The 26290-nt window shown below is 43.2% G+C and overlaps 1 protein-coding gene across 1 annotated transcript in view; it reads right to left on the minus strand.

Moving 5' to 3' along the window:
- Positions 1 to 13599: 13599 nt before the first annotated feature.
- The window catches only part of SLC15A1 (solute carrier family 15 member 1), a 39267-nt gene continuing 26576 nt past the window's right edge, over positions 13600 to 26290 (minus strand). Inside the window, exons 17-22 of the mRNA XM_047084230.1 lie at positions 26106 to 26155; positions 16698 to 16805; positions 16473 to 16584; positions 15786 to 15929; positions 14704 to 14811; positions 13600 to 13785 (exon numbers count right to left, since the gene is read on the minus strand). Coding sequence (XP_046940186.1) covers positions 13600 to 13785; positions 14704 to 14811; positions 15786 to 15929; positions 16473 to 16584; positions 16698 to 16805; positions 26106 to 26155 — 708 coding nt within the window. The remainder of the gene's footprint in view (positions 13786 to 14703; positions 14812 to 15785; positions 15930 to 16472; positions 16585 to 16697; positions 16806 to 26105; positions 26156 to 26290) is intronic.

Consider the following 26290-nt stretch of genomic DNA (forward strand, 5'->3'; position numbering starts at 1 on the left):
AAATAACAGGAGTTCTAGAGAGAGCAGAGGAAATGGAGAGGAGAGGATTTTAAACAATTTATGAAAATGACCCAGAATCAAAGGACAGGAGTTTCCAGATCAAAAGGGCCCACAGAGCATCCAGCACAACAGATAAAAATAGACCCACACCTGGGAGGGATGGGTTAATTAGGTGATGGGGACTTAGGGGTGCACCTGTCGTGCTGAATCACTATATTGTACACCTGAAAGTAATATAACACTGTGTTAACTGGAATTAAAATTTAAAAGATGGACTCGCAATCCCTATCAACATAACACCAGTGTTCTCCACAGAGCTAGAACAAACAACCCTAAAATTTGTATGGAACCAGAAAAGATCCTGAATAGCCAAAGCAAACCTGAACAAGAAAACCAAAGCTGGATGCATCACAATCCCAGACTTCAAGATGTATTACAAAGCTGTAATCATCAAGACAGTATGGTACTGGCACAAAAACAGACACTCAGATCAATGGAACAGAACAGAGAACCCAGAAATGGACCCACAAACGTATGGTCAACTAATCTTTGACAAAGCAGGAAAGAATATCCAATGGAATAAAGACAGTTTCTTCAGCAAGTGGTGCTGGGAAAACTGGACAGCGACATGCAGAAGAATGAGCCTGGACCACTTTCTTACACCAGACACAAAAATAAACTCAAAATGGATGAAAGACCTAAACGTAAGACAGGAAGCCATCAAAATCCTAGAGGAGAAAGCAGGCAAAAACCTCTTTGACCTCGGCCGCAGCAACTTCCTACTCAGCGTATCTCTGGAGGCCAGGGAAACCACAGCAAAAATGAACTATTGGGACCTCATCAAAATAAAAAGCTTCTCACAGCAAAGGGAACAATCAGCAAAACTAAAAGGCAGCTGACGGAATGGGAGAAGATATTCGCAAACGACATATCAGATAAAGGATTCGTATCCAAAATCTATAAAGAATTTATCAAACTCAACATCCAAAAAACAAATAATCCAGCGAAGAAATGGGAAAAAAGACAAGAATAGACACTTCTCCAAAGATGACATCCAGATGGCTAATAGACACGTGAAAAAATGCTCAACACACTCATTATCAGGGAAATACAAATCAGAACCACAATGAGATACCACCTCACACCTGTCAGAATGACTAACATTAACAACTCAGGTAACAACAGATGTTGGTGAGGATGTGGAGGAAAGAGGATCTCTTTTGCACTGCTGGTGGGAAGGCAAACTGGTGCAGCCACTCTGGAAAACAGTATGGAGGTTCCTAAAAAAATTAAAAATAGAGCTACCCTATGACCCAGCAATTGCACTACTAGGTATTTATCTAAGGGATACAGGTGTGCTGTTTCGAAGGGGCACATGCACCCCCATGTTTATAGCAGCACTATCGACAATAGCCAAAGTATGGAAAGAGCCCAAATGTCCATCGATGGATGAATGGATAAAGAAGATGTGGTATATATATACACAATGGAGTATTACTCGGCAATCAAAGAGAATGAAATCTTGCCATTTGCAACTATGTGGATGGAACTAGAGGGTATTATGCTAAGCGAAATTAGTCAGAGAAAAATAAATATCATATGACTTCACTCATACGAGGAATTTAAAATACAAAACAGGTGAATATAAGGGAAGGGAAGCAAAAATAATATAAAAACAGGGAGGGGGACAAAACATAAGAGACTTCTAAATATAGAGAACAAACAGAGGGTTGCTGGTGGGGTTGTGGAAAGGGGGGATGGGCTACATGGGTAAGGGGCATTAAGGAATCTACTCCTGAAATCATTGTTGCACCATATGCTAACTAACTTAGATGTAAATAAATAAATAAATACCTAAATAGACTCATACAGCACCATGAAATTTCAAATTCCTAGAAGCCAAGAGACAATGGTACAAGCTTCTAGAGAAAATAGTTTTCATAGGAAAGGTCAATAATCAGAATAGCTTGGGCTTTTCTTTTTTTTAATTTTTGAGACAGAGAGAGAGGGAGACACAGAATCTGAAACAGGCTCCAGGCTCTGAGCTGTCAGCACAGAACCCGACGCGGGGCTTGAACTCATGGACCGCGAGATCATGACCTGAGCTGAAGTCAGACGCTTAACCAACTGAGCCACCCAGGTGCCCCTAGCTTGAACTTTTCAATAGTGACACTGAAAAGCTCAGAGACATGGAGATGGTCCCAGAATTCCCATTACCAGGGAAAATGGCTCCCAATTGGAACTCCACACCCAGCCAAATGTGAAGCAAACAGCAGAGTAGAATAAAAAGCTTTCAGACATGTGGGGTGCCCCTGAGTGGCTCAGTTGGTTAAGCATCCAGGTTTTGGTTTCAGCTCAGGTCATAATTTCATGGACATGATATTGAGCCCCTCATCAGGCTCCGTTCTGACAGTGGGGAGCTTGCTTGGGATTCTCCCTCTCTCTCTCTCTGTCCCTCCCTGATGCACACGCACACACACACACATACACACACACTCTCTCACTTACTCTCTCTCTCTCAAAATAAATAGCTTAAAATAGGCTTTCAGACAGACATGCAAAACCCTAGAAAAAATTTACCTCACATGGCCACTTCTTAGGAATCAACCATAGAAAAGTGCCCAACCAAAAAAAAGGAATAAGAGAGAAGAGGCTATGAAATACACGACATGGGAGGTAACAAAGAGGTGACGGCAATTTTAAGACCCTCTAACAAGGATCTTTTTGGCCTACAGATTGGCATCTGTTAAAAAACAAAATTCAACCAAGTGAATTTGAAAATCTAATTGGCTTTATTAAGAGATTCAGAATCAGGCAGCATCCATCCAGCAAGGAGGGGAGGGGCTCCCCAAGGCGGTGTACAAAATGGAAGCGAAGGCAGGCAAAAAGTTATTAGCTCAAGAAATGAAAGAATTGTTTCTGGCAAAGTCAACTTCCTTCAGGGGGGTCTTATCGTGCAGATGACCTCATCTTCCTTCAGGGGATGGAGAGGGCCCAGGCACAGATTACCTCACAGGTGCTGACCAGAAAATTCCAGATTAATTGGCTTAAAATTCCACTGCAGAGGTTGAAATTGCAATTAAGTCTTGGTTTGCTGTCCTGAGCGCAAGTGGCTCCATCTTGGGCCTGTGTTTCTCTGGTAACAAATCCTTCAGGAGGTTCCAGAAAAAACCTTTTTAATGTTTATTTATTTATTTTTGAGAGAGAGAGCGCGCGCACAAGTGAGAGTGCACGCAGGCGCTCAAGAGCACAGGGCCCGATCCCATGGACCATGAAATCATGACCTAAGCTGAAATCAAGAGTCAGACGCTCAACCAACTGAGCCACCCAGGTGTCCCTAGAAGAAACCTCTTTAAGATGATGAAATTGATAGAACATTTAGTGTATTTGGTCACATTGCGAAGAGATTTACTAAACTGAGGGAGTTTTGGAGGTTGAATTTGTATTTTTCTTTAAGTTTTTATTTTTGAGAGAGCACATGCGGGCACACTCGCGCACACGTGCGCGAGTGGCGAGGGGGGCGCTGAGAGAGAAATCTGCACTGCCAGTGCAGAGCCCCACGTGGGGCTTGAACTCACAGACCTGAGGTCATGACCTGAGCCAAAATCAAGAGTCAGTCAGCTGCTGAACAGACTCAGCCACCCAGGGGGCCCCTGGAGGTTTAATTTGTAAAAATATGTGGAAAAATAAACAAATTTGAAAAGGAATGATTAACGCCAGAGCAAACAAACTGCGATATCATGCCTGGAAGGGACAACGAATCACGGCGCACCGTGTGGCTTCTGCGGAATCACACGACATGAGCGCAGTAATAGAACAGTGCCTATTAGTCTAACTGAAATCACCACACGGCTCACGCAGTGTGCGTTTGTAGCTGCCACGAACGGCAGGGTGTTCGTGAGGAAGAGCTAAATTCTCATTCTCTGCTGTAGGAAGTGAACGCAGCTTAAAACCCAGAAACCCACCAGGAGCTGGCGAAGCCTGCCATTTGGAGGTAAGCAGCGAGGCGGAAGGGTTCAAGGCGGTTGCCCCTAGGGAGCGTGAAGCGGACCGGGCAGGAAAACCAGAGGACTGCGATTTTTCCAAACGAATCTTTGCCTTTTTAGACTTTGCAGGTACTGGCTTGATAAAAGGTAAAAACTTACTTTTAAAAATACACTGTATTCGTACAGAGTATTCAGGATGGCGGAGTGGGTTTGGACAAACATTTTCGTCGAGGTGCGTGTAGATGAATTTCACGCACGCAGTCCTCTAGAAGCTGACTGGGGACCCCAGGGGCATCGTAAAAGTCGAGCTGAGGTAGGAGGAGCCCCGCCCTTCTGCATCCAGTCTTGGCAGACTAGCGATCAAGGGAACAGTGATGTGAGAGCCGGACTCTGCTTCTCCCACCTCCCTGGGTGCGGTTTTCTATTTCTGCTGCCCAAACCCCCTTGCTTTAGGGCCCACCATTCTTTGGGGTTTGTTTGTTAAGTTTTTGTCATTGCAAGGAGACAGAAATTTCAGAGACCAATCAGAAGGCTGTACTTTAGTCTCTAATAAATGCCACACCCAACGGATATTTGCTTTTTATCCACATGGATTTCAACCTTCAGCCTGCGGGTGGGCCACGTCAATGCCATCTACATCTCAGGCTTTGTGGGCCTGGGCCGCTGTTGCTGGCGCGGTGACAGTTGACGGTCAGGAAGGAGGATGGCCAAGAAAACAGAGTTCCAGCAAATGGAGGGAATATTCTAACCTGTTGGTAATCTCTCCAGGGCAAAGATGGGGAGTCCAACTCAGGCCATGAGGGAATCACATCACACTTTATTTTATAACAAAATGAGGTCCAAGCAGGACATTTGTATAGATTATTCGTAGCTGCTCTGGGCAGATGTGGTGATACATCGAAGAAAATGCACAGTGACCTAGGCTGGCTCCCTTGCTTGCAAAAATGATCTAAAAATTATACATGCCTGTGCCAGAGGTTCTAAGCACCACTGAGAATGTTCTTTAGGAGACCCCCTGACGCATTTTCCACCACCCAGAGGAAGTTAACACGTGTTTGCTCAAATAAACTAGTCTTCTCTTTTCCGGGGATTCCTTCGGCAGGTCACATGCTAACGTGAACAGAACCAGAGAGCAAAGGGCCAAGAGGAAGGGCAAAGGATGTGAGAGGTGTTTTGTGGTTCACAGACGTGTGACCACCTGCATCTCATTATACCTGTTACAACAATAGCATGGAGGGACTCCAAACCTTGGCTTGCAGATATTTCTATCCACACACACCTGCAAAGTGTACAGGAAGAGAAACACGCCCGTGTGTTAGCTCTATCGCCATGCTGATATTATTATGCCAGCCATCACAGCTTTGAGTGACTCACGATGCTTTTGAAATTGCATTTTCCCCAGGAAAGATTCATTCCTGCTGATGGGAGGCGGGAGTTCCAACGGAAAGTTCATAGTTTTAAATAGTTGTCTTTAATGAACCACAGCACATTTCCGTGCACTTGCTAGATCTAAAAGTTGTTGTTCCAGAAAGGCACATATTATCATTAATCACAGTGTTTGCATGGTTTTACAGTCTCTATTATGTTTTCACACGATACCAAATGCTGTGGTTTTCAACCTTGGTTCTTTATTAGAATCCCCAGGGGCATTCAGAAAAAAAAACAAAACAAAACAGATGCCCAGGCTGCAATCCCACAGTTGTTTTTTTTTTTTTATGTTTATTTATTTTTGAAAGAGCACAAGTGGAGGAAGGGCAGGGGGAGAGAGGGGACAGAGGATCTGAAGCAGGCTCCACACTGACAGCAGCAAGCCTGATGTGGGGCTCGAACCCATGAACCATGAGATGATGAGCTGAGCTGAAGTTGGACGCTCAACCAACTGAACCACCCAGGTGCCCCTGCAACCCCAGAGTTCTGATTTCAGTGGTCTAGAGTGAGACCCGTGCGTGATATTAAAGAATGGTTTAATCCTCAGATGATTCTAAAAAGCAGCCAGTGTTGAGAAACCACTGTACTGACGGCTTCCTAACATGCAGAGGTCCCCGTTGTGGCCCACAAGGCCCTGCGTGATCAATCCAGGTCACCCCTCCCTCATTCCTTGCTTACCACACTCTGTTCTCAAACACACCCACCATATTCCCATCTCAGGACATATGCCCCTTGTTAGGGCCCCTTCTGGAATGTTCTTCCCCTAGACATTTGACTGTCTTGCTTCCTTACTCCATTCACATCTCTGCTCAAATGTCGCCTCCTCAGAGACACCCTCCTTGACCACTCCATTTAAGATACCAGCCATGGGGTGCCTGGGTGGCTCAGTCGATTGAGCCTCCTACTTCGGCTCAGGTCATGATCTCGCGGTTCGTGAGTTCGAGCCCCGTGTCGGGCTCTGTGCTGACAGCTCAGAGCCTGGAGCCTGCTTCAGATTCTGTGTCTCCCTCTCTCTCTGACCCTCCCCTGTTCATGCTCTGTCTGTCTCTGTCTTGAAAATAAATAAACATTAAAAAAAAAAAAAAAGATACCAGCCTTCACCAGGCTCTGTCTCCTTACTCTGCTTATTTTTGCTTCATAGCACTTATCAACATCTGCCATTATGTTATATATTAATCTGGCTTACATCAGTGCCCGGAAAACAGTAGAAGCTTAATAAATATTTGTTGAATGAATCAATGAATGGATGAGGATATATGTAAAATAATGCAAACTCCGGCAGGTAGGAAGTGCTTGATGACTAGGTTTCTTTGCCAACTCACAAAAAGCCAGCTGCTTCCTCCGACTGCCTAGTGCCATCCTGAGGAACAGCGACCCCTGCTGGAATTTGTACCTGAGTCCCAGACAGGATGGAAGTCCACTAATGCCAGTCCCAAGAAAGAAGCTTCTAGAAATAGATATTCATTGGGGTACTTGGGTGACTCAGCTGATTAAGTGTCTGACTTTGGCTCAGGTCGTGATCTCACATTTTATGAGTTCGAGCCCCGCCTGGAGCCTGCTTCAGATTCTGTGTCTCCCTCTCTCTCTGCCCCTCCACTGCTCACGCTTTGTCTCTCTCTCTCTCTCTCTCTCTCAAAAATAAACATTTAAAAAAACTAAAAAAGAGAGAAATAGATATTCATTATCTGATGAGGCTTTCTGTTGTGTATGCATGAAAGATTCATAATAAATATTTCTGACATTCACAAAAAAAGCCTTTTGTTGGCACCACATATTCGCGAGCATGTTCTCGTTCGCCATCTTGTGGCCAACCTGGGGAACTTCCAGACAAACAGTGTGTCATAACCTCACTTAGTCAAAGGAAATTTCCCGCAGCTGGGCTTGGCTAGAGCCATTTGGCAAAACACCTGTGGACATTTGATCAGGCCCCGGTGCTACCAATCTTCTTAGGCTCCCAATGTTTAGAAACAGAAAGCAATGGAGGTGACTGCTTGTTTGGGTAGCTTTTGCTGGGGGACAGCTGAGAGGAATGCCTAAGGGTCACCTCCCCCAGAGCCGAACCTTGCCTGGCCTTTGTCCTCCTATTCTGACACAGCCTCTACCGTGACCCTGGTCACACCCAGACCCCCACGATTTTGTCTGGCTACTCACTAAAGGCTTGTAAACTTCACACGTTTATTTATCTATTTTGTACCCCCGGTATATTAAACCGTATTTAGCACAGAACAGGTGCTCACTAAACAGTTGTTACAGGGATAAAATAAAAATTGCTAGAGCACTTTATAGAGCTCTTACTACTATAGAGCACTATATGAAGCCCAAGCACTTGCCATGAACAGTCTTATAAATCACGTGTCAATATTCCCAGGAGCGGCCCTGGAACTTGCTTCATCCCCGACAGACAAGGACAGTCAGTGCCCGAATTAGTCGGCTTGGGCAGCCAGAACAAATGCCACAGACCCGGGGCTTAGATGACAGAAATGAATTTGCTCACAGTTCTGGAGGTTGGAAGTCCAAAATCAGGATGCCATGAGGGCTGGCTTCTGGTGAGACCACGCTTCCTAGCTTGCAGACAGTGCTTTCTTGCTGTGTCCGCAGAGTGAGAGAGAAATCTCTCGCTTCCTCTTCTTAGGAGGGCACAAATTCCATGAGGGCTCCCTCACTTGCTCCTGGGATGCCCGCTTGAGGTCCTTAATGCTTATTGGATACACATGGGCGTGACTTTTGGGCGTTGAGTGGGCCATAATGAGGATTCCTTTCAGGTTTGTAAACCAATCCAAGGACCCAAGTAAGTTTAATGACTTACTGAAGGTTATTCTTACTAAAGTTCAGTCTTCCCCATGATTAAAATGCTGGCTGAACGGCAGGGGGCAGCTGTGAATACCATCTCTGCCCAAAAGTACACTTTAGGGAAGGGCTCTTGGCATCCTTTGCCCGTGACCACAATGCTGGGGAAACCTGTCAAACTGAGTTCCTTAAGGGAGGGGGGGGGTGCCTGAACCTCCCTTCTCTCTCTTTCCTGTGCTGAGGGAGGCAGAGAATGGGTTGAGAGCCACCTTTGAAATGGAAACTGTTAAGGGAAACGCGTTCTTGGCTCAGGACTGAGGACAGGACAGTCTCCAGGCCCACAGGCTTGCTGCCCGGGACCAATCCCCTGACTCCCAACACTCACTGAAAGCTCTTAGGCCTCCACACTGGCCTCCAGGACAGTCAGTTCTAAGAAATGCGTGAATCTTTGTTGCAGGGGTTCCAGACCAGCAGCCCGACAGATCTAGTCCCTGCTCCTTTGGAGCCTTTCAACACATCTAGGAGCCTACAAGTCTCATTAGAACAAGCCAGATGTTACATCCAATAAAAACTCCAGTGGCTCTGAATTGTCAGAAGTTAGCGGGGTGAGAGAAAGCAAGCAAGATCGAAAGCCATTCTGGTCACACTACAGTGGATGGGGGTGAGCGTGGGAGGGGCTGCGTCCTGAGACACCTCAGAGCCCAGAGGCCCGAGCTCTGTCTCCACTGTTTACTGACTTTGATCAGGTTGGAGTCAGAGGCCCCAGACACACGGGGCTTTCTCTAGAAAGCCTGCAGTCCCTCTGACATCACGGCCTGGAGCCAAGTGGAAGGACTTTTTATTTATTTATTTGTTTTCTGGAGGCCTCTGAGAGGTTTAGGGAATGGGGAGTTACTGTTTCGTGAGTATGAAGATCCAGTTTCTGCAAGGTGGGAAAAGTCCTGGGGACGCAGGGTAGTGACACTTGCACAGCAGTGCGAGTGCCCTTCATGCCACCTCAAGAGGGCTACGTGGCAAGTTTTGTCACGTATATTTTACCACAGTTAAAAAAAACCCGAACAGCTTGCACATTCTCTGCTGTCCTCTGCCTGCTGTCACTTCCGGTCTCCTTTTCTCTCCAGCACTGTCACTGGCTACCACTCCTTCTGCGGCTCACGCCTCTCCCCTCACCCCAAGCCGCTGCCCCTCAGGGTGAGACGCTGGCCCCTGCAGGTCCTCAGAGCTAAGCACACCGACCGACCGACCGGAGGAGCCACTGCCGGGACCCCCACTGGCAATGGGACGCAGAACTCGGATCCAAGGGAGGGGCTTCCGGTGTTTTCAGAGCACCACAAGGTCCTTAGAGGAGGTCCTGGCTCCCTCTGAGATGGTAAATGTGTTTAATCTTTTCTGTTTCATGCTTCGAGAACAGGGCTTACCAGTATCTCCTCCCTACATATCTCCCTCCTGTCCATCTAGCCCAGCCCTGGGTTGTCCATCCTGGGTTTCAAGGGAGCTGCTTCTCTGAAGCTCTCTGGTGCCCCCTTTACAATGCCCTCACCAGCACGTGTTTAAAGGAGACAGAATAGCCAGGTGGTTAAGAGGCAGGTCTTTCTCTCTGCTCAGACTTGCTTGGGTTCAAATCCTGGCTCAGCCCTCTGCTAGGTATATGGCCTGGAGCAAGTAACTTAAGCCAGTTACTCCTCAGTTTTCTTAACTCTGAAATGGGGGCAAGAAGACTTTCTTTAGTATTGTTAGAGTTAATCCCACACCGTCCATTAAACATTGGCTGCGAGAGGCAGGTTGGTACAGTGGCTGGAAGCCTGGGCCCTGGAGCCAGACTGTGGATACGACCTTGGGCAGATTACTTGGTTTCTCTGTGGCTGTTTCCCCCTCTTTGGAATGGGAATAATAATAGTAATCTACATTATAGGGCAGTAGTAAGGATTGATGCTTGTAAACTTCATGCAATAACGTGCCTACAGTGTCCAATAAATGTTGTCTACTGTTTGCCATTTAAAACAATGACGCTGCAGAAAAATGCCATAATGCGTGATGAAATGCATGCAAAGTGGTCAACAAAAATCAAACTTGAACATACATTTAATGAAGTAATTTTATAGGGGCGCCTGGGTGGCTCAGTCAATTAAGTGTGCTATTCTTGGTTTCGGCTCAAGGTCATGGTCTCACTGTTCATGAGATTGAGCCCTGAGTTGGGCTCTGTGCTGACAGCGCAGAGCCTGCTTGGGATTGTCTCTCTCCCCTCTCTCTCTGCCCCTCCCCAGCTCACATGCTCTCTCTCTCAAAATAAGTAAACTTAAAAAGGAAAATAAAGTAATTCTATAGTCTAAAATAGACTGTAAGCTACATATTTAGTACCCCCAAGAAAAAGAACATCCACAGACGTAAAAACAATAGCAAGAGAAATATGGAAACAAAACAAGAATAAGCTATTATGAAAAAGATTCACGTGTATATTATAAATACTTCTCAAAATAGTTTGGCTTTTAGGGGCAGGTGTTCCCCACTTTCTGAAAATTCGCATTATGCCATTTGACTTTTATGGAAACCTACATTAGTGCCTGTTGTTGCTAGCAGAAAGAAATCCAACGAGCATTTTTACTCTTACAAAAAAAGAGGGGGGTGGAAACCAAAATAGCATTTAGTGCTGGTTTTGAGGCCAGTGTCGTAGCGGCTGCACATGCCCCGAGCAGCGAGAGCCGTGCAGCCAAGCTCCTTCCCTGAGAACCACACTCAGCCTCTCAGCATCAAGCCGGAAGAGCTTTGAACTGTGTCTTTGAGTATCTAGGCTTTATCTCCATTTCCTTTGTGCATCTATTAGCAAGATGTGTTGTAAGGTATCAGAAGAGCCTGAGAGAGGTAATTTTGGGGGTCTGGGGGCATAATTGTAATGGCTTCTTTGCTTTCCACCATTTGAGCTGACAGAAGGCTTCACGGGAACACCCCACTTTCAGAGAGTGGGCAAAATCTGTGTAAGTGATGAAGTCCTACTATTTTCAACAAAAGCACTTCCAGTGCGGGTGCTCTCCCCAATCCATGCTGAAGCGTATTTAGCAGTCAGCCAACAACCGAGTCAGTGTACCATTTGGTTTCACACTGATCAGCCTGGAACTTAAGAGAAAGGCATAAAGCAAGAAAACATGAGGACCAAAAGACCCTGCGTTATTGACTTAGCCGGATGTGTCCCCTCCGCTGTCCCTGCGCCATGACGTTTGCTATCGTCCAATACCTTGCATCTACAACACCCATGCTGTCACCTGTCAGTCTTGATGATGTTTGGAGAAGTGGCTAATAATAGCTACGGGGAGGATGACTCTGGAAACTCAGCCCTGAGCAGCACAGTGGCCTACTTCCATCTGTGCTCTCCTCATACCATTTAAAGGTCAATAGAGACCACGTAGGCATCATCTCCATTCATATGCAAAGCATACCCCAGTGTTCATATCAGAGTCAAGGGGGTTTCATTCAAACATTGGGGAGTCTATTGTGGGCCAGATACCTTCAAACCAAGGATTTTTAAGGCTTCAGATTGTATGGTATTCTTTGCCTTGTAGGAGAAATGAAATCTAAAAGGTCCACCAAAAATATGAAAGGACACTTAGGACTAGAATATCTTTCTTTGGAGGATTTAGAATTAGTTCTCTTTCAATGATTGGCCAGAGCAGGTAATGACAACTGAGCCCTCGTCACTGTAGCTACTGGTCTGCTCCATCAAAGGCACCACATGTGAGTCAAAGGGCAGAATGATCAGGGAGGCAAAATTAGTAGTTCCTCATAGCTACTCTTTCATGCCAGACTTCGTTCATTAGGCTCATTCCCCTCACTGTTGAACATTCAGTTCCCTGCCTCTACCAGCATACCCCTCCCAGCCTGAGGGGAGCACGTTGAGGCCCACTATGTTGCAGAGAATGAATGGAGAACGAGACACACACAAGAGCTTTCAGCCTAGGCAGAGTTGGACAGGGCGAACGGCGTGAGTGCAGTGGGTGGACGGCCGGGCTGGGGATGGGAAAACTCCTGGGGGAAGTGGCCTGAATCCTGAAAATCAAGAGGATTCAGCCGGGGGTGGGGAAAGGGTGGTTAGAGAGTATGTGTCTCAGGACATGAGTTTTCTTCTGACCTGGAAATGAGAACTTGACGCTTTCCAGAAGAGGGTCATTGTTGGTTGGATTGGAGTGATCAGAGAGAAAGGAGATGTGTCATGAGAAGAGAAAGCCTCGTGGGCCTCAGTTAAAGAATGAGGACTTGATCCTAAGGGTCTTCAGCAAGGTTTGAGAGTCACATTGTTTCTCACTCTGGGTTTTTGAGCCTCCCCTTCCTTCAGTGTCCGTCGTGCAATGATGAGCTTGTGCACGAAGCATCTTGGAAGCCTGGCCCAGGCCCTTCCTCCTAATTGATTACAGGGGCAAGTTCCAACATTCAGAGCTGTACACAAGTTTGTTTTTGTAGGAGTGACAAAGCAGAATTTTCTGGGTCTGATAACCTGAGATAAATACTTACAGGATGAATCAAGCACGAGGTCTTTATAACGCTCTACAAGAATTTTTGTTCCAGCAGAAAAATGCTTATGAGTATCAAGAAAAACAAGATGGTACATAAATATGCACGTAGAAACCTCTATATCCCTGGGAAAAATAGGACTGGGAAGAAATAAACCTTGTATTTCATGTTCCTGGAATTTATTGTACGTGGGCATTGCTTTTGTTCATACTTTTATCAACCTCTGATGACACTTTATTGAGTGTACATGACTTTTAGAATCAGGACCCATGTTAAGGATTTCTTATCCTACCCCCAGAACACACAGACACTTGCTCTTAAGAACAGGAAGGTATTTCATACATTCCTGAAACTCCAAAAGTCATTACTGGCCTTTACCTGAGTGGTCTTTTGAGTCACACAAAATTTAAAGAGGTAGGGAATGGAAAAAACAAAACAAAAAACAAAAGGTAAAGTTATCAGTTAATACTAGCCGGTGCTTATTATATTCCATTCTAAAGCCTGTAAATTCACTTTTTCACATTGGCTCCTGCCGCATCGAACAGTGTTTTCAAAGAGTGCTGGAATGCAAACAATATGGAACTTTGCCACCCTTTCAAAAAGTTTAGTCCAAAATAACTTAATTCATGTGGTAGAAAAGGAGTTAAAGGCAGGATATAGACTCATGGTTGTAGAAGTGTATGTATGTGTGTATGTGTGCATGCTTTAAATATGACTTTTCTTTAAAAAAAAAAAAAAAAGACTTCTTCCAGACTTTTAGGTAAACTGCTGGCAGCTTTTAGAAAAGAGCTTTCTTGGTTCGCAATTCTGAAGTCTTCCCCATCAGTGTCCTGCCACCAGGGGACAGAAGCCAGGGCATGTTCCGGACCCAGTCCATCCTCCACTTGCTTCCTGACATTTACATCTGCGTCTGTGAGACGGGAGTCACCGTGGAATAGATATTTTCCAGGCTCTTTTTCTTGTCATCATCATCAAACTGAGCCTCGATCTCCGCTGGATTGATGTAAGTATAGAAACGGGCCATGATGGCAAATATCACGCAGACAACCAGAAGCAAGGCCGCAAACAGAATGTACTCAGCCCACTTTAAAGGAATTGGAGTTGGAGCAAGAAAAAAAACAACAGAGACGATACAGGTTATGGTAAGGTACGCATCGGGAGCACATTTTCTTGCTATGTCTAGGTAAGAGGTGCTTTGTGATTAAATCGTTATGGACAATTGGCAGCTGTTACCATAGATACAGAATGGCCCGCTTTGCTTGAGTGCCCAGGAATAAAGATAACATTTTTTTAGCAGCAGCTGGAGTGCAAAAATCAAGAGTTTGGGGAGATGAGAGAAAATTTCTGAAAAACCCGCGTTAAGAGACATAGCTGGCCCCTAGAAGGATGGGGGCCCAGAGAACACCACACAGTACCCTTGAGGGAAAAATAATGTGCTGAATTGTTCTAAGACCCCCACGTTATCTTTCGGCAGTATCTTGAGGTTATGAGCACACAGCATTAGCGTATGCTCCGATGGGACCAGAGAGAGAAGTAAAGAAACAGGCAGGGTAAAGGACGACCCCCTTATGAGGTACAGATGCCGAAGTGTGGAAGGGAACGGTTTCAGTATCAGAAAAGCCCTCGTTTTATGTTAGCTGGAAAAATTACAATCGCCTTTAGAATGGCTCCACCTTTAGATATTATGAAGCTTTCTGGAAAATATGTCTGGCTTGGGGCCATTAAGCTGCATTCACAGAAGCTAGGAAAGATCTTTCCTTTGGCAGTAAACCACACTAGGATGTAGGTATGTTAACCCAACCTAGTTATTTTGGTTGTCACCTTCCAACTGTGCAACACCGAGGGTAAATATGGAGAATCAGCACACGCTTGGCCAAAAGACTGTTTGCTCATCACCCTCTCTGGCTGGTTTTATCCAATCATTACCCAATCATTAGAGTCATCATGACGACCAGTGACACATAAGACAGAGGCTCGTACGATCTCTTTGTCCACTCTGTACCTGTTCGCTGAACTGGCCTGCTCCTGCTACAATAAGCACAATGATGTTGCCGACAGCCACTGTCAACAGCCATCCCGCCTGAAGCACCGACTTCATGTTGGAGGGGGCCTGAGGAAACAAAACAAAGTGAATCCCGATCTAAGCTGCAACCACAGAGCTGGAGAACACAACTTACTGATTCTTTAATTAGGCAGTTCACCCTAAAAATGCACACTGAGGGGGCGCCTGGGTGGCTCAGTCAGTTGAGCGTCCAGCTCTTGGTTTCAGCTCAGGTCATGATCCCACGGTTCGTGGGATCGAGCCCCATGTGGGGCCCTGCGTGGACAGCACAGAGCCTACTTGGGATTCCGTTTCCCTCTCCCTTTGCCCCTTCCCCCTCTAAAAAGTAAATAAATATTTTTAAAAATGCACATTGGGGTGCCTGGGGAGCTCATTCGGTCAGGCATCCAACTTTGGCTCAGGTCATGATCTTGTAGTCCTGTGAATCTGGGCCCCGTGTGGGGCTCTGTACTGACAGCTCAGAGCCGGGAGCCTGCTTCAGATTCTGTATCTCCGTCTCTCTCTCTGCCCCTCCCCTGCTCACACTCTGTCTCTCTCTCTCTCTCTCATAAATAAACAAACATTAAAAAAATAAATAAATAAAAGCTAGGCCTTAATCAGTGTGTTTACTGGTAGCTATGAAGAGATCTCAACTGAGCCTTAATGATCACAAAGACACAGACCTGGAAGTGAACGCCAGTAGGAACAGCTGACATCTTAGTTGTTTCAGAGTATAGAATTCGCTGCCTATCATGACCCTGGTCACGGTCATTAATACAGTTCTTCCCACGTAGGACTCTAAATCTCTAGTATATGATATGGGAATTCAGCATCATATGATATACACCCCCAAGAAGCTAAACAGAGTCATAATACTATTCGACGACTTGGTCATCTCAAAAGCCTTGTTTGGTGGAATTTACCATAATGCTTTCTCGCATTTTCTGAACTATGAACGGAGAGCTTATTTAAATTAAGTCCCAGCAGCATTTTTTGAAGGCAGGAGCCTGGGGGAGGGGTGGTAGAAACAGTGACCAAGAGACCTGAGAATATGAGAACTCCAATCCCGTGACAGAGAAAACCACTTCACCGCAGGTGATCAGGAAATACTGTGGGATCTGCAGAGCCATGTTAACTGTGTTGGGTGCAATATCTTCAAACATGTGCAATTCAGCACAGCCGTCACTCTAAACCAGTAAGGCAAAAAGTGAGAAGAAATTAAAATGGAGATTGCTTCTAAAATAAAAATTGCTCAAACAGGCAAATGGAGTCTGGACTTCTAGGATCATGTCAGATGATTTGTCAAGGAAGTACACATTTTAAACGTAAATATGCAACAGTGCATTTTATGCTTGTGATGAAGCGGCCTTGGTGAGATTTGAAAATCTGTTCACCGGTGTTTTTCTCTTAAATCAGAGAGCACATTGGAAGTCGGGTTTGTTTAAAATGTTGCCATCTCTTTGGACTAAAAGTTCGTAAGTCCGTGTAACTAGATTATGGAGCAGCAGCAAATACTAGCCAGCATGAACTTTTAGAGTTAATTGGTCTGTTTATTTTTATTCTAAAAATGACAGTGAACTTAAGTCAATGCTAAGTTAAAGGATCAGTGGAGAACTGAATGAATTCTAAGCCCATTTAAAATACAGACACTAATATTACTCCAGTAAAATCATTAGCATGACCTAAGTGTTTGTGTACGAGTTCTGATAACAACAGAATGAGTTACTGACCTTCCTTCTGATTACATAGGTATAGGCACTACCGAATTCCAGGTTGGATGATTGGAAATCATTCTTACACTGTGGTGGAGTCTGTTGTGTTGGGCTTAGCGTAAAGCTTTTTCTATAAAGAGAAAGAGTAACATAGGTAAACATTCCTGGTTTTAACAGCTTCGATGTATTGTTTAAAGAAGACTCGAAACCCTTGAACTTTAGAGCACAGTGACCGGTACTTACACGCCCAAAGGAAAAAACTGATATTCGCTGGCATTGTGACTGGTGACGTTCACATACACTTTTCCATCCATTGTGATGTTGAAGCTGTCATCGAAACTATTTATAAATCTGAAACAGAAAACCATCTGTCTTGTGACTGGACTATGGGATACTTGGCTTTAGGTCATAGTTTGTGCACCTGAACTTGGGCTATGCTCTCTTTTGGAAGGAGTTTAAGATGTTTACAGATTTCTAGACTATAAAGGCAGAAAGAAGCGACCCTAGGTTGGTCCTTGTTCACCTGCTCATGAAAACACACCCCAAAGAATTTACCACAATTCTCTCCCCAACAGCTGTTCTAAATACTTTGTAACTAGGTACCATTTCTTTTCTTAAGTTTATTTATTTATTTTGGGGAGGGGGAATGACATGAGCGGGGGAGGGGCAGAGAGAGAGGGAGAGAGAGCATCCCAAGCAGCCCCAACTTGGGGCTTGACGTTACAACTGTGAGATCATGACCTGAGCTGAAATCAAGAGTCGGACGCTTAATGGACTGAGTCCCCTGGGTGCCCCACTAGGAACTATTTTAATGGTATGTTAGGATATTAGTATGGATTGAAATAGGTGCTGAGCACCCCCTTCAAGAAGGCAGCATGTCTTTGTGTTCCTCGCTCAGAAGCGTTAGAGCTAAAGTAGTGAAGCCCATGTAAATAGTCCATGAAGAAGCATCAAATACTGGTCAGTGTGAAAAGCAGAAGTTGCCTGGTACCCTAACAGACAGTCTCCATTGGGGGCTTCTTTTTGGGGGGTGGGGATGGAAGGCCATTTCCTGTCCTTTACCTCTTAGAGCCTGAGCAGGGACAGGCTCCAAGGAGTGGAGAGGAAGGAGTGGGCCAGTTCAGCAACCAGAGACAGTTTTGGGGGAGCTCCCTTCAGGTCTGCAGGTCCTCGAGTGATGGTGACTGGCACCCCACTAGAAAACATATAGGAGGGCAGCACCCACAGGACTTGCTGCTAGGTTCCAAGGCTTCCGGGTTCTGCAAAGTCCCCTATGCCTAAGCTACACATGGAGCCAGTTGAGTTGTTTGCCTTCAAAGGGCCATATAGATGGTGACAGTGTAGACAGATGATTAGATCCCATCCTTAAATGTTCCGGGCTGCAGAAGACGCTGATGCTCTTGTCCTACACAGGAGAGGAGGGTGCTGGCCCAAATAAGACCAGCTGATTTTTCCTACCAGATAGGTGAGTGAAAGCTTTCAGCAGGTTATCCAATTTAAAGAATGGGAAGTAATGAGATTGTATACCTAAGTACTGTAGAGAACAATTTAACCTGTACAGTCCTAAAACATATGGCCGAATTTCATCAGCTTTGTGGCAACAAGTAATGTCGGTCAAATTCTAGGTACTGGGAGAACATTTCTCTGAATTAAGCTCAGGTGCTGAAGTCCCTGGGCATTGGATTTGATGTAGTTTGACAGGTGCTTAACATAGAACACAGAATGTGACACCGGTCAGCAGGACCCTAGGTCCTAGGTAGACACCTAGGAGTGAAATGGCTGGGTCATATGGTCACTCTCTGTTTAACATTTTGAGGGACAGTTTTTCAAAGTGTCTGCATCATGTTGTCATTTTACATTTCCACCAGCACTGCTGAAGGATTCCGACTTGTCCACATCCTCACCAACACTTGTGATTGCCTTTTTTGTTGCTTTTGTTTTTGTTTTTGGCTAGAGCCTAGTGAGTGTGAAATGGTATCTCTGTGGTTTTGATTTGCATTGCCCTCATAATTAATGATGCTGAGCATCTCCTCCTCTGTTTTTAGGCTGTTTGTATATTTTCTTTGGAGAAACATCTCTCTAAAAATGTCCCATTTAGGGCAGGGGAGAGGGGAAATGGGTAATGGGCATTGAGGAGGGTGCTTGTTGAGATGAGCACTGGGTGTTCTATGTAAGCGACGAATCACCCGGATCTATGCCCCAAAACAAGAGCACACTGTATACATTGTGTGTTAGCTAACTTGACAATAAATTATATATTAAAAGAAAGAGTCCCATTTAAAAATTGGGTTTTTTGTGTTTTTACTCTTGACCTGTAAGAATTCTTTATACATTCAGAATCTCTCATCAAATATATGAATTGCAAATATTTTCTCTCATTCTATGGATGTTTTACTTTCTTGATGATTTCATTGGTAGTAAAAAAGCTTTCCATATGATGAAGCCCAAGTTACTATTTTTTTTCTTTTGTTGCTTGTCCTTCTGACTTCATATCCAGGAAACCACTGTCTAACCCAAGGTCACAAAGATTTACTTCCAATTTTTGTACCACCAGTAAATAAAAATACTTGTAAAATATTGGGGTTTTTACTTTGCTCATTCTTTTAATATATTTTAAAATTATTTATTAATTTGGTATAATAATTTATGTATATACTTAATAACAGATACCATATTCATACATTTTGGGTATATGTTCAAAATATTTTTATTGGATGTGATAAAAGTTTTGAAGCCTACCTCTCTAGGGAAACTTTGCACATGGGGACAAAAATACATGTATGAATGTGAATTATGGCTGTTTGGAAAAATGGCAGTAACCTAAATTTCCTTGAAGAAGAGAATGGGTAAATAAATTATGCGGTGGAATTTTATATAGTGGTTTAAGTGAGTGGAGATAAGGGATACATATAGCATATGGTTAAATATTAAAATACTATTTTATAATATTACAGAACATAAGCAGGAAAATAACATATTAAGTTGAAAAAGGCTCAAAAACATTATTTGTAAATATGTACATATATAGCAATATGTAATGCTAAAAAATTCATGAGAAAGATCCATATCAAATTCTCAACCAACTTTTGACCAAAGCATCATTACTTCATGTAAAGGACTCTTTGAAGGTAGTCCAGATATGTCTTGCAACTAATTTACCAATACCACATAATTAAAAGGATTCCATTTTAATTATGTATTCTTTCTGTGTATTCTTTCTTTAATTCATGCATTACTCAGAAATCTGACCTCCCGAAATTCTTGGAGTTGTCCTATTTATCAGTTTCTGACATTAGTTTTTCAGAACTTCCCTTTTTAATGGGTTGTCTCCCAGACAATGCTGAAATAGCAAATCCTTTGATCCACTAAGGATTTAATGTTGCCAGTGAAAAGAAAACAAGTTCCTGGCTTCTCTTTTTACCACCCTGGGTGGGTTGGTGGGGTAAAATGTTGCTGGTTTTATGTATCTCCATAAAGACAATTTAAAGAAAGAGAAAAAGAATGAAGCTTTAGCATAGCACCAGAATGAGAAAGGACACCACGATTTAAACTGCTCAAAGTTTCCAAAGTTAGGAGACATATTTGAAGAAATGAAAATGATGATTCTGAGGCACAAAGGAAATACCAGAGGCACTTCCAGCTCAGACGAAATATGAAGATCAGGAAACGGCCAAGTGACCATCATCAGAAGATTTCCTTCCGGATCTGCTAGGACAGTTGTGTGTGTGTGCATGCGTGAGGGATGGAGGAATGATCTAGAAGACACAAAAGAAGATGTCATGGACTTAACTATGTCTCCCGGCCCCCTCTCTCCAATTCACATGTTGAGGTCGGAACCCTCAGTACCTCAGAATGTGACCACATTTGGAGGCTGGGTCTTTCAAGAGGTAAAATGAGGTCATTAGGGTGGGCCTTAATCCAAGATCACTGGTGTCCTTATAAGAAGAGGAGATTAGGATACAGACCCACAGAAGAAAGACCATATGAAGACACAGAAGATGGCCATCTCTAAGCCAAGGGGAGAGGCCTCAGAGAAAACCAGCCCTGCCAATGCTTTGATATTGGACTTCCAGCCTCCAGAACTATGAGGAAATAATTTTCTGTTGTTTAAGGCTTCCAGCCTGTGGTACTTTGTTATGGCAGCCTTAGGAAACTCATACAGAAGAGAACAAAGAAAGAGAGGAAGAGCCAAAAATCGAAAGGGCCTAGGGCTGGCTACTACCCACATGCAGTTATACTGCAGGGAAACCTGAGCACACCAAGGAGAAAGAAGATACGGCTTGGTGAAACGAAATTAAATCAACTACAGAGAGTGGCAGACGCTGTCTGTCTGTCTATCTATCGTGAGTACAATTAGGTGCTAGATGCCAACAGAGATAAGATTCTAGAGTTCTGGGAAGACAATGGCGGCTAACCTGTGACCAAGTGTGAGAACAGAAGAGCACTCCCAGGCAAGCAGGGACTCGCAATTTACCTCACAGCTTTTCTTGGTCAGATATTTGAGCACGGTCTTAGCAAAACAAGAAAGGTGTCCAAGAAAGATGATATGGAGTTCAAGAAAGAAAGGCGCTAACCTGGGCAAACAGACAATTCTAGGAGGACAGCGTCATCTCAGGACTACAGAGCAAATGCCCTAGGTAGATTAAAGAGCGTGCTCGAGAGTTGGTTCTCAAAGAGGAAAGTGAATTCCCTTGATCCAGTCCCTGGAGATAAAGGTTTATCCTTTTGTCAACAAGAGGCCAAGTGAGTTACAGGAAAAAACAAAGGTTGTGCAAGAAAACCTTAGTTTAAAATTATAGCAGTCAGGGGCACCTGGGTGTCTCAGTCAGTTGAGTGTCTGACTTCAGCTCTGGTCATGATCTCACAGTTTGTGAGTTCAAGCCCCACATCAGGCTCTCTGCTGTCAGCACAGAGCCCGCTTCGGATCCTCTGTCCCCCTCCCTCTCTGCCCCTTCCCTGCTGGCACGCTCTCTCTCTCTCTCAAAAATAAACATTAAAAAAAAAGAATTAAAATTAAAACAATCAAGATGTAGCACACCGAACAATTCAAGGTATATAACAGAATATTCCAATTAATCTTGACATTCAGAACGTTTCCATTTGAGGATATATTTTCTTTTCTTTTTTTTTTTTTTAACATTTATTCATTTTAGAGACAGAGAGAGACAGAGCATGAATGGGGGAAGGTCAGAGAGAGAGGAAGACACAGAATCTGAAACAGGCTCCAGGCTCTGAGCTGTCAGCACAGAGCCCGATGCGGGGCTTGAACTCACGGACCGCGAGATCATGACCTGAGCAGAAGTCGGTCGCCCAACCGACTGAGCCACCCAGGCGCCCCGAGGATATATTTTCAAGGATATAAAGTTGCGTTTCCTTCTCTTTCAGACTTCTATTACATTGTGGTTAATATTTATATAGTCAACCTGGAAACCCTGTATATTAATCTGTTTTTAGAATTGACCTAGCACATGGAATACACACAATGATAAATATTACAAATATTAACGATGTGAAATAAACCAGAGGTAAGGAGACATGAAAAGTTAATTCCATTTCTTTACCATTTCTATTAGATAATTAATAGTTGTCATCCTAATCATATTACCTTTCCCTCCATTAGTTCATGTTTTAGTGGTAACTGGTAAAAACAAAAATCCAAAATTGTTAATGTGTGGCCACAAGGAAACAGGGATTGGTGGTAGGAGTTCAGCCAAATAGGAGACCTACTCTCATTTCTCTCCCAACTTACTCTTATTTTTCCATCTTACTTAAAAAGCGTATTTACAGAAAGTTGGCTTTTCGGTGTACAGTTCTATGAATTTTTTTAACGTTTATTTATTTTTGAGACAGAGAGAGACAGAGCATGAACAGGGGAGGGGCAGAGAGAGAGGGAGACACAGAATCTGAAACGGGCTCCAGGCTCTGAGCTGTCAGCACAGAGCCCGACGCAGGGCTCGAACTCACGGACCATGAGATCATGACCTAAGCCGAAGTCAGATGCTTAACCGACTGAGCCACCCAGGCGCCCCGAGTTCTATGAATTTTAACACATGTCTAGATTCATATAAATACCACTACAACCAGAATACAGACCAGTTCCCCAAATCTCCCTCGTGCTGCCCATAGCCAAACCTCTCCTCCACTCCCAACCACTGATCTGTTCCCACATCCTTATAATTGTTTTGACCATTGCCAGAATGCCATGTGAATGGAATTATATAGTACGCATCTAACTTTTTTGAGATCGGCTTCTTTCATGGCACGATGCATTTGATATTCATTTATATTATTGTATATGTCAATAGTTTGTTCCTTTTTTGAGTAATATTCTTTTATGTGGATATACTATAGTCTATTGTCTGTTTATCCATTACCCACTGAAGGTCATTTGGGTGACTTCCAGTCTTTGGTGATTATGATTAGAGGTTCTATGAACATTTGTGTATAAGTTTTTATGTGAATGTAAGTTTGCATATATTTTTAATTAAAATATTTTTTTAATTTAATATTTTTTTAATTTGAGAGAGAGAAAGAGCACAAGAGCACAAGCAGAAGAGGGGCAGAGGGAGGGGGAGAAAGAGAGAAAGAGAAAAAGTGAGAGAGAGAGAGAGAGAGAGAGAGAGAGAGAGAGAGAGAGAGAATCTTAAGCAGGCACCATGCTCTGCTCAGAGCCTGATGCAGGGCTCAATCCCATGACCCTGGGATCATGACCTGAACCAAAATCAAGAGTCAGGTGCTCAACTGACTGAGCCACCCTGGTGCCCCAAGTTTGCATTTCTTTAGGATAAATATCTGAGAATGGATGGCTGGGTTGTATGGTAAGTATACATTTGACTTTATAAGAAACTGCCTCACTGTTTTTCAACAAAGCATGGTTGCTCTGTCTCCTCACCAGCATTTGGTATTATCAGTTAAAAAAAAATTATTAGAGCCGTCTAATAGGTATGTCATGCAACTCACTGTGGTTTTAATTTTAATTTTTTTAATGGCCAATGATGTTGAACATCTTTTCACATGTTTATTTGCAACGGATATATCTTCTCTGTTGTAATGTCAAAATCTTTTGCTGTTTTTTAACTCGGCTATTTTCTTATTATTGATTTAGAGAGTACTTTATATATTCTGGATACAAATACTTAGATATATGATTTGTAAATATTTTACGCCAGAATGTAGCTTACCTTTTCATTCTCTTAACAGTGAGATTTACAGAACAAAGAGTTTTAGTTTGGATGAACTCTAATTTACCTATGTCTATATATCTACATGTATATATTAAAATGAAATATTATTCAGCCATTAAAAAGAAGGCACTCCTGGGGCGCCTGGGTGGCGCAGTCGGTTAAGCGTCCGACTTCAGCCAGGTCACGATCTCGCAGTCCGTGAGTTCGAGCCCTGCATCAGGCTCTGGGCTGATGGCTCGGAGCCTGGAGCCTGTTTCCGATTCTGTGTCTCCCTCTCTCTCTGCCCCCTCCCCCATTCATGCTCTGTCTCTCTCTGTCCCAAAAATGAATAAACGTTGAAAAAAAAATTAAAAAAAAAAAAAAAGAAGGCACTCCTGCCATTGTGACAACATGGATGAACCTAGAAACATCATGCCAAGTGAAACAAGCCAGACAGAAAAAGACAAATACTGCATGGCATCACATATATATGGAATCTAAAAAAAAAAAAAAAGTTGAACTCATAGAAGCAGAGAGTAGAATGAATGGTGGTCGCCAGGGACTGGGGGTGGGAAACAAGGACACGTTGGGTTAAAGAGCACAAACTTAGTTCCAAGAGGAATAAGTTTCGAGGTTCTAATGTACAAATGGGGACTATAATTTGTAACACCATATTGTATACTTCAAGTGCACTAAGTGATTAGATCTTAAGCATTCTTACCACACACGCAGAAGGTAACTAAGGTGATTGTGTTAATTTGATTGTAGTAAATGCTTCACAATGTATACATATATTGAATCATCATGTTGAATACTTTAAATATATACAATTTTATTTGTCATTTTATACCTCAATAAAAGTGGAAAAAGTCATAGAAAAATACTGCTATGATTTTGATAGGAATTACACTAAACCGAGGGGCCAGTTTGGGGAGAATTGACATTGTCACTATATTAAGTCTTCTTTTCTTTTAACTTTTATTTCTTAAATTTATTTTTATTATTTTATTTCTTTAAAAGCCTTTTAAAGTTTACTTATTTTTGTGAGACTGCGAGCGGGGGAGGGACAGAGAGAGAGGGAGACACAGAATCCAAAGCAGGCTCCAGGCTCTGAGCTGTCAGCACAGAGCCCAACACGGGGCTCAAACTAACCAACTGAACTGCAAAGATCATGATCTGAGCTGAAGTTGGACACTCAATCAACTGAGTCAACCAGGCCCCCCTTTTTTCTAACTTAAAAAAATTATTTTATTCATTCATTCATTCATTAATTCATTCATTCATTCATTTATATTTTAGAGAGAGGGCTTGTGTGCACACGTGCACAAGCAAGGAGGGGCAGAGGGAAAGGGAAAGAGAATCTCAAGCAGGCTGCATGCTCAGCACAACGCCCAATGCGGGGCTCAATACCACAACCCTGAGATCATGACCTGAACCAAAATCAAGAATCGGTCACTCAATCGACAGAGCCACCTTGGTACCCCTATATTAAGTCTTCTAATCCATGAATCCAGCATATCTCTCCATTTATTTCACTCACTCTTAGTTTCTTTCATAAGCCTTTTGTAGTTTTAGTTCTCATATCTTGTATATGGCAATAGTCAAAAAAATGATAAAGATGTGGGAACGGATCAGTGGTTGCCTTGGGCTAGGAGTGGAGGAGAGGTTTGGCTATCGGCAGCATGAGGGAGATTTGGGGAACTGGTCTGTATTCTGGTTGTAATGAATGGTGTTTATATGAATCTAGACCTGTGTTAAAATTCATAGAACTGTACAGCATGTTTTATTAGATTTGCAACTAGTATTTTATCTTTTTTTGGAACTATTGCATAGTTTTAGAGTTTGTTTCCAATCATTCATTACTGGTATATAGAAATGTGATGCTTTGTTGTGTTGCCCTTGTATTTTGTGCCATTTCTACACTTGTTCCTAAACTCACTTACTGATTCTATGAACTTTTTTGGTAGTCTTTGGGACATTCTGTGCAGATACTATGTCATCTGTGAGTAGGAATAGTTTATTTCTTCCTTTCCAATCAAGATGCTTCTTTTTCTAGTCTCATTGCACTGGTGTCTAGAAGGATACTGAATAGGAGTGGAGAGCACGGATGATCTTACGGGAAGAGCATTCAGACTTTCACCGTTAAGTGTAACGATAGCTTCGGTTTTTTAGATGTCCTTTTTCAGAGTAAGGAAGTTCTCTTCAACTACTAGTTTGTTGAAGTTTTTTTTTTTTTTTAAATCATGAATGGACACTGAAGTTTATTAAATGCTTTTTCTGCATCCATTGATATGATGATATGGGTTTTTTTCTTTAGTTTATTCAGATGACAGTTTATCTTGATTGATTTTTTTTTTTGAATATTGAACCAGCCTTACATTCTTTGGATAAATTCTCATACTCTCCTTGTTACAGCTGGACTTTATTATGGGAATCATCACTTCCATAAGAAGCTGATAAAACTTAAGTTTTAAAGAAATATACATACCTGATGCCATTTTCTCCTTTTTCTGGCTTCTGGTTAAGGCCATCCTTTACCTGAGAAAGGAAGCATTTTCAAATCTTATCCACTTGAATAAGTTCAGATTACCATTTCAGCCTTTGAGAAGGAGAATGACGTTGACATATATCCTAGGAGCTAAGGGCATAATGATTATATGTGCAGGGCTCCAA

The sequence above is a fragment of the Lynx rufus genome, unplaced genomic scaffold, assembly GCF_022079265.1.
Source record: "Lynx rufus isolate CCGP_SWC_20201006 ecotype Redwood Valley unplaced genomic scaffold, mLynRuf1.p SCAF_1, whole genome shotgun sequence".
Lineage (NCBI taxonomy): Eukaryota > Metazoa > Chordata > Mammalia > Carnivora > Felidae > Lynx > Lynx rufus.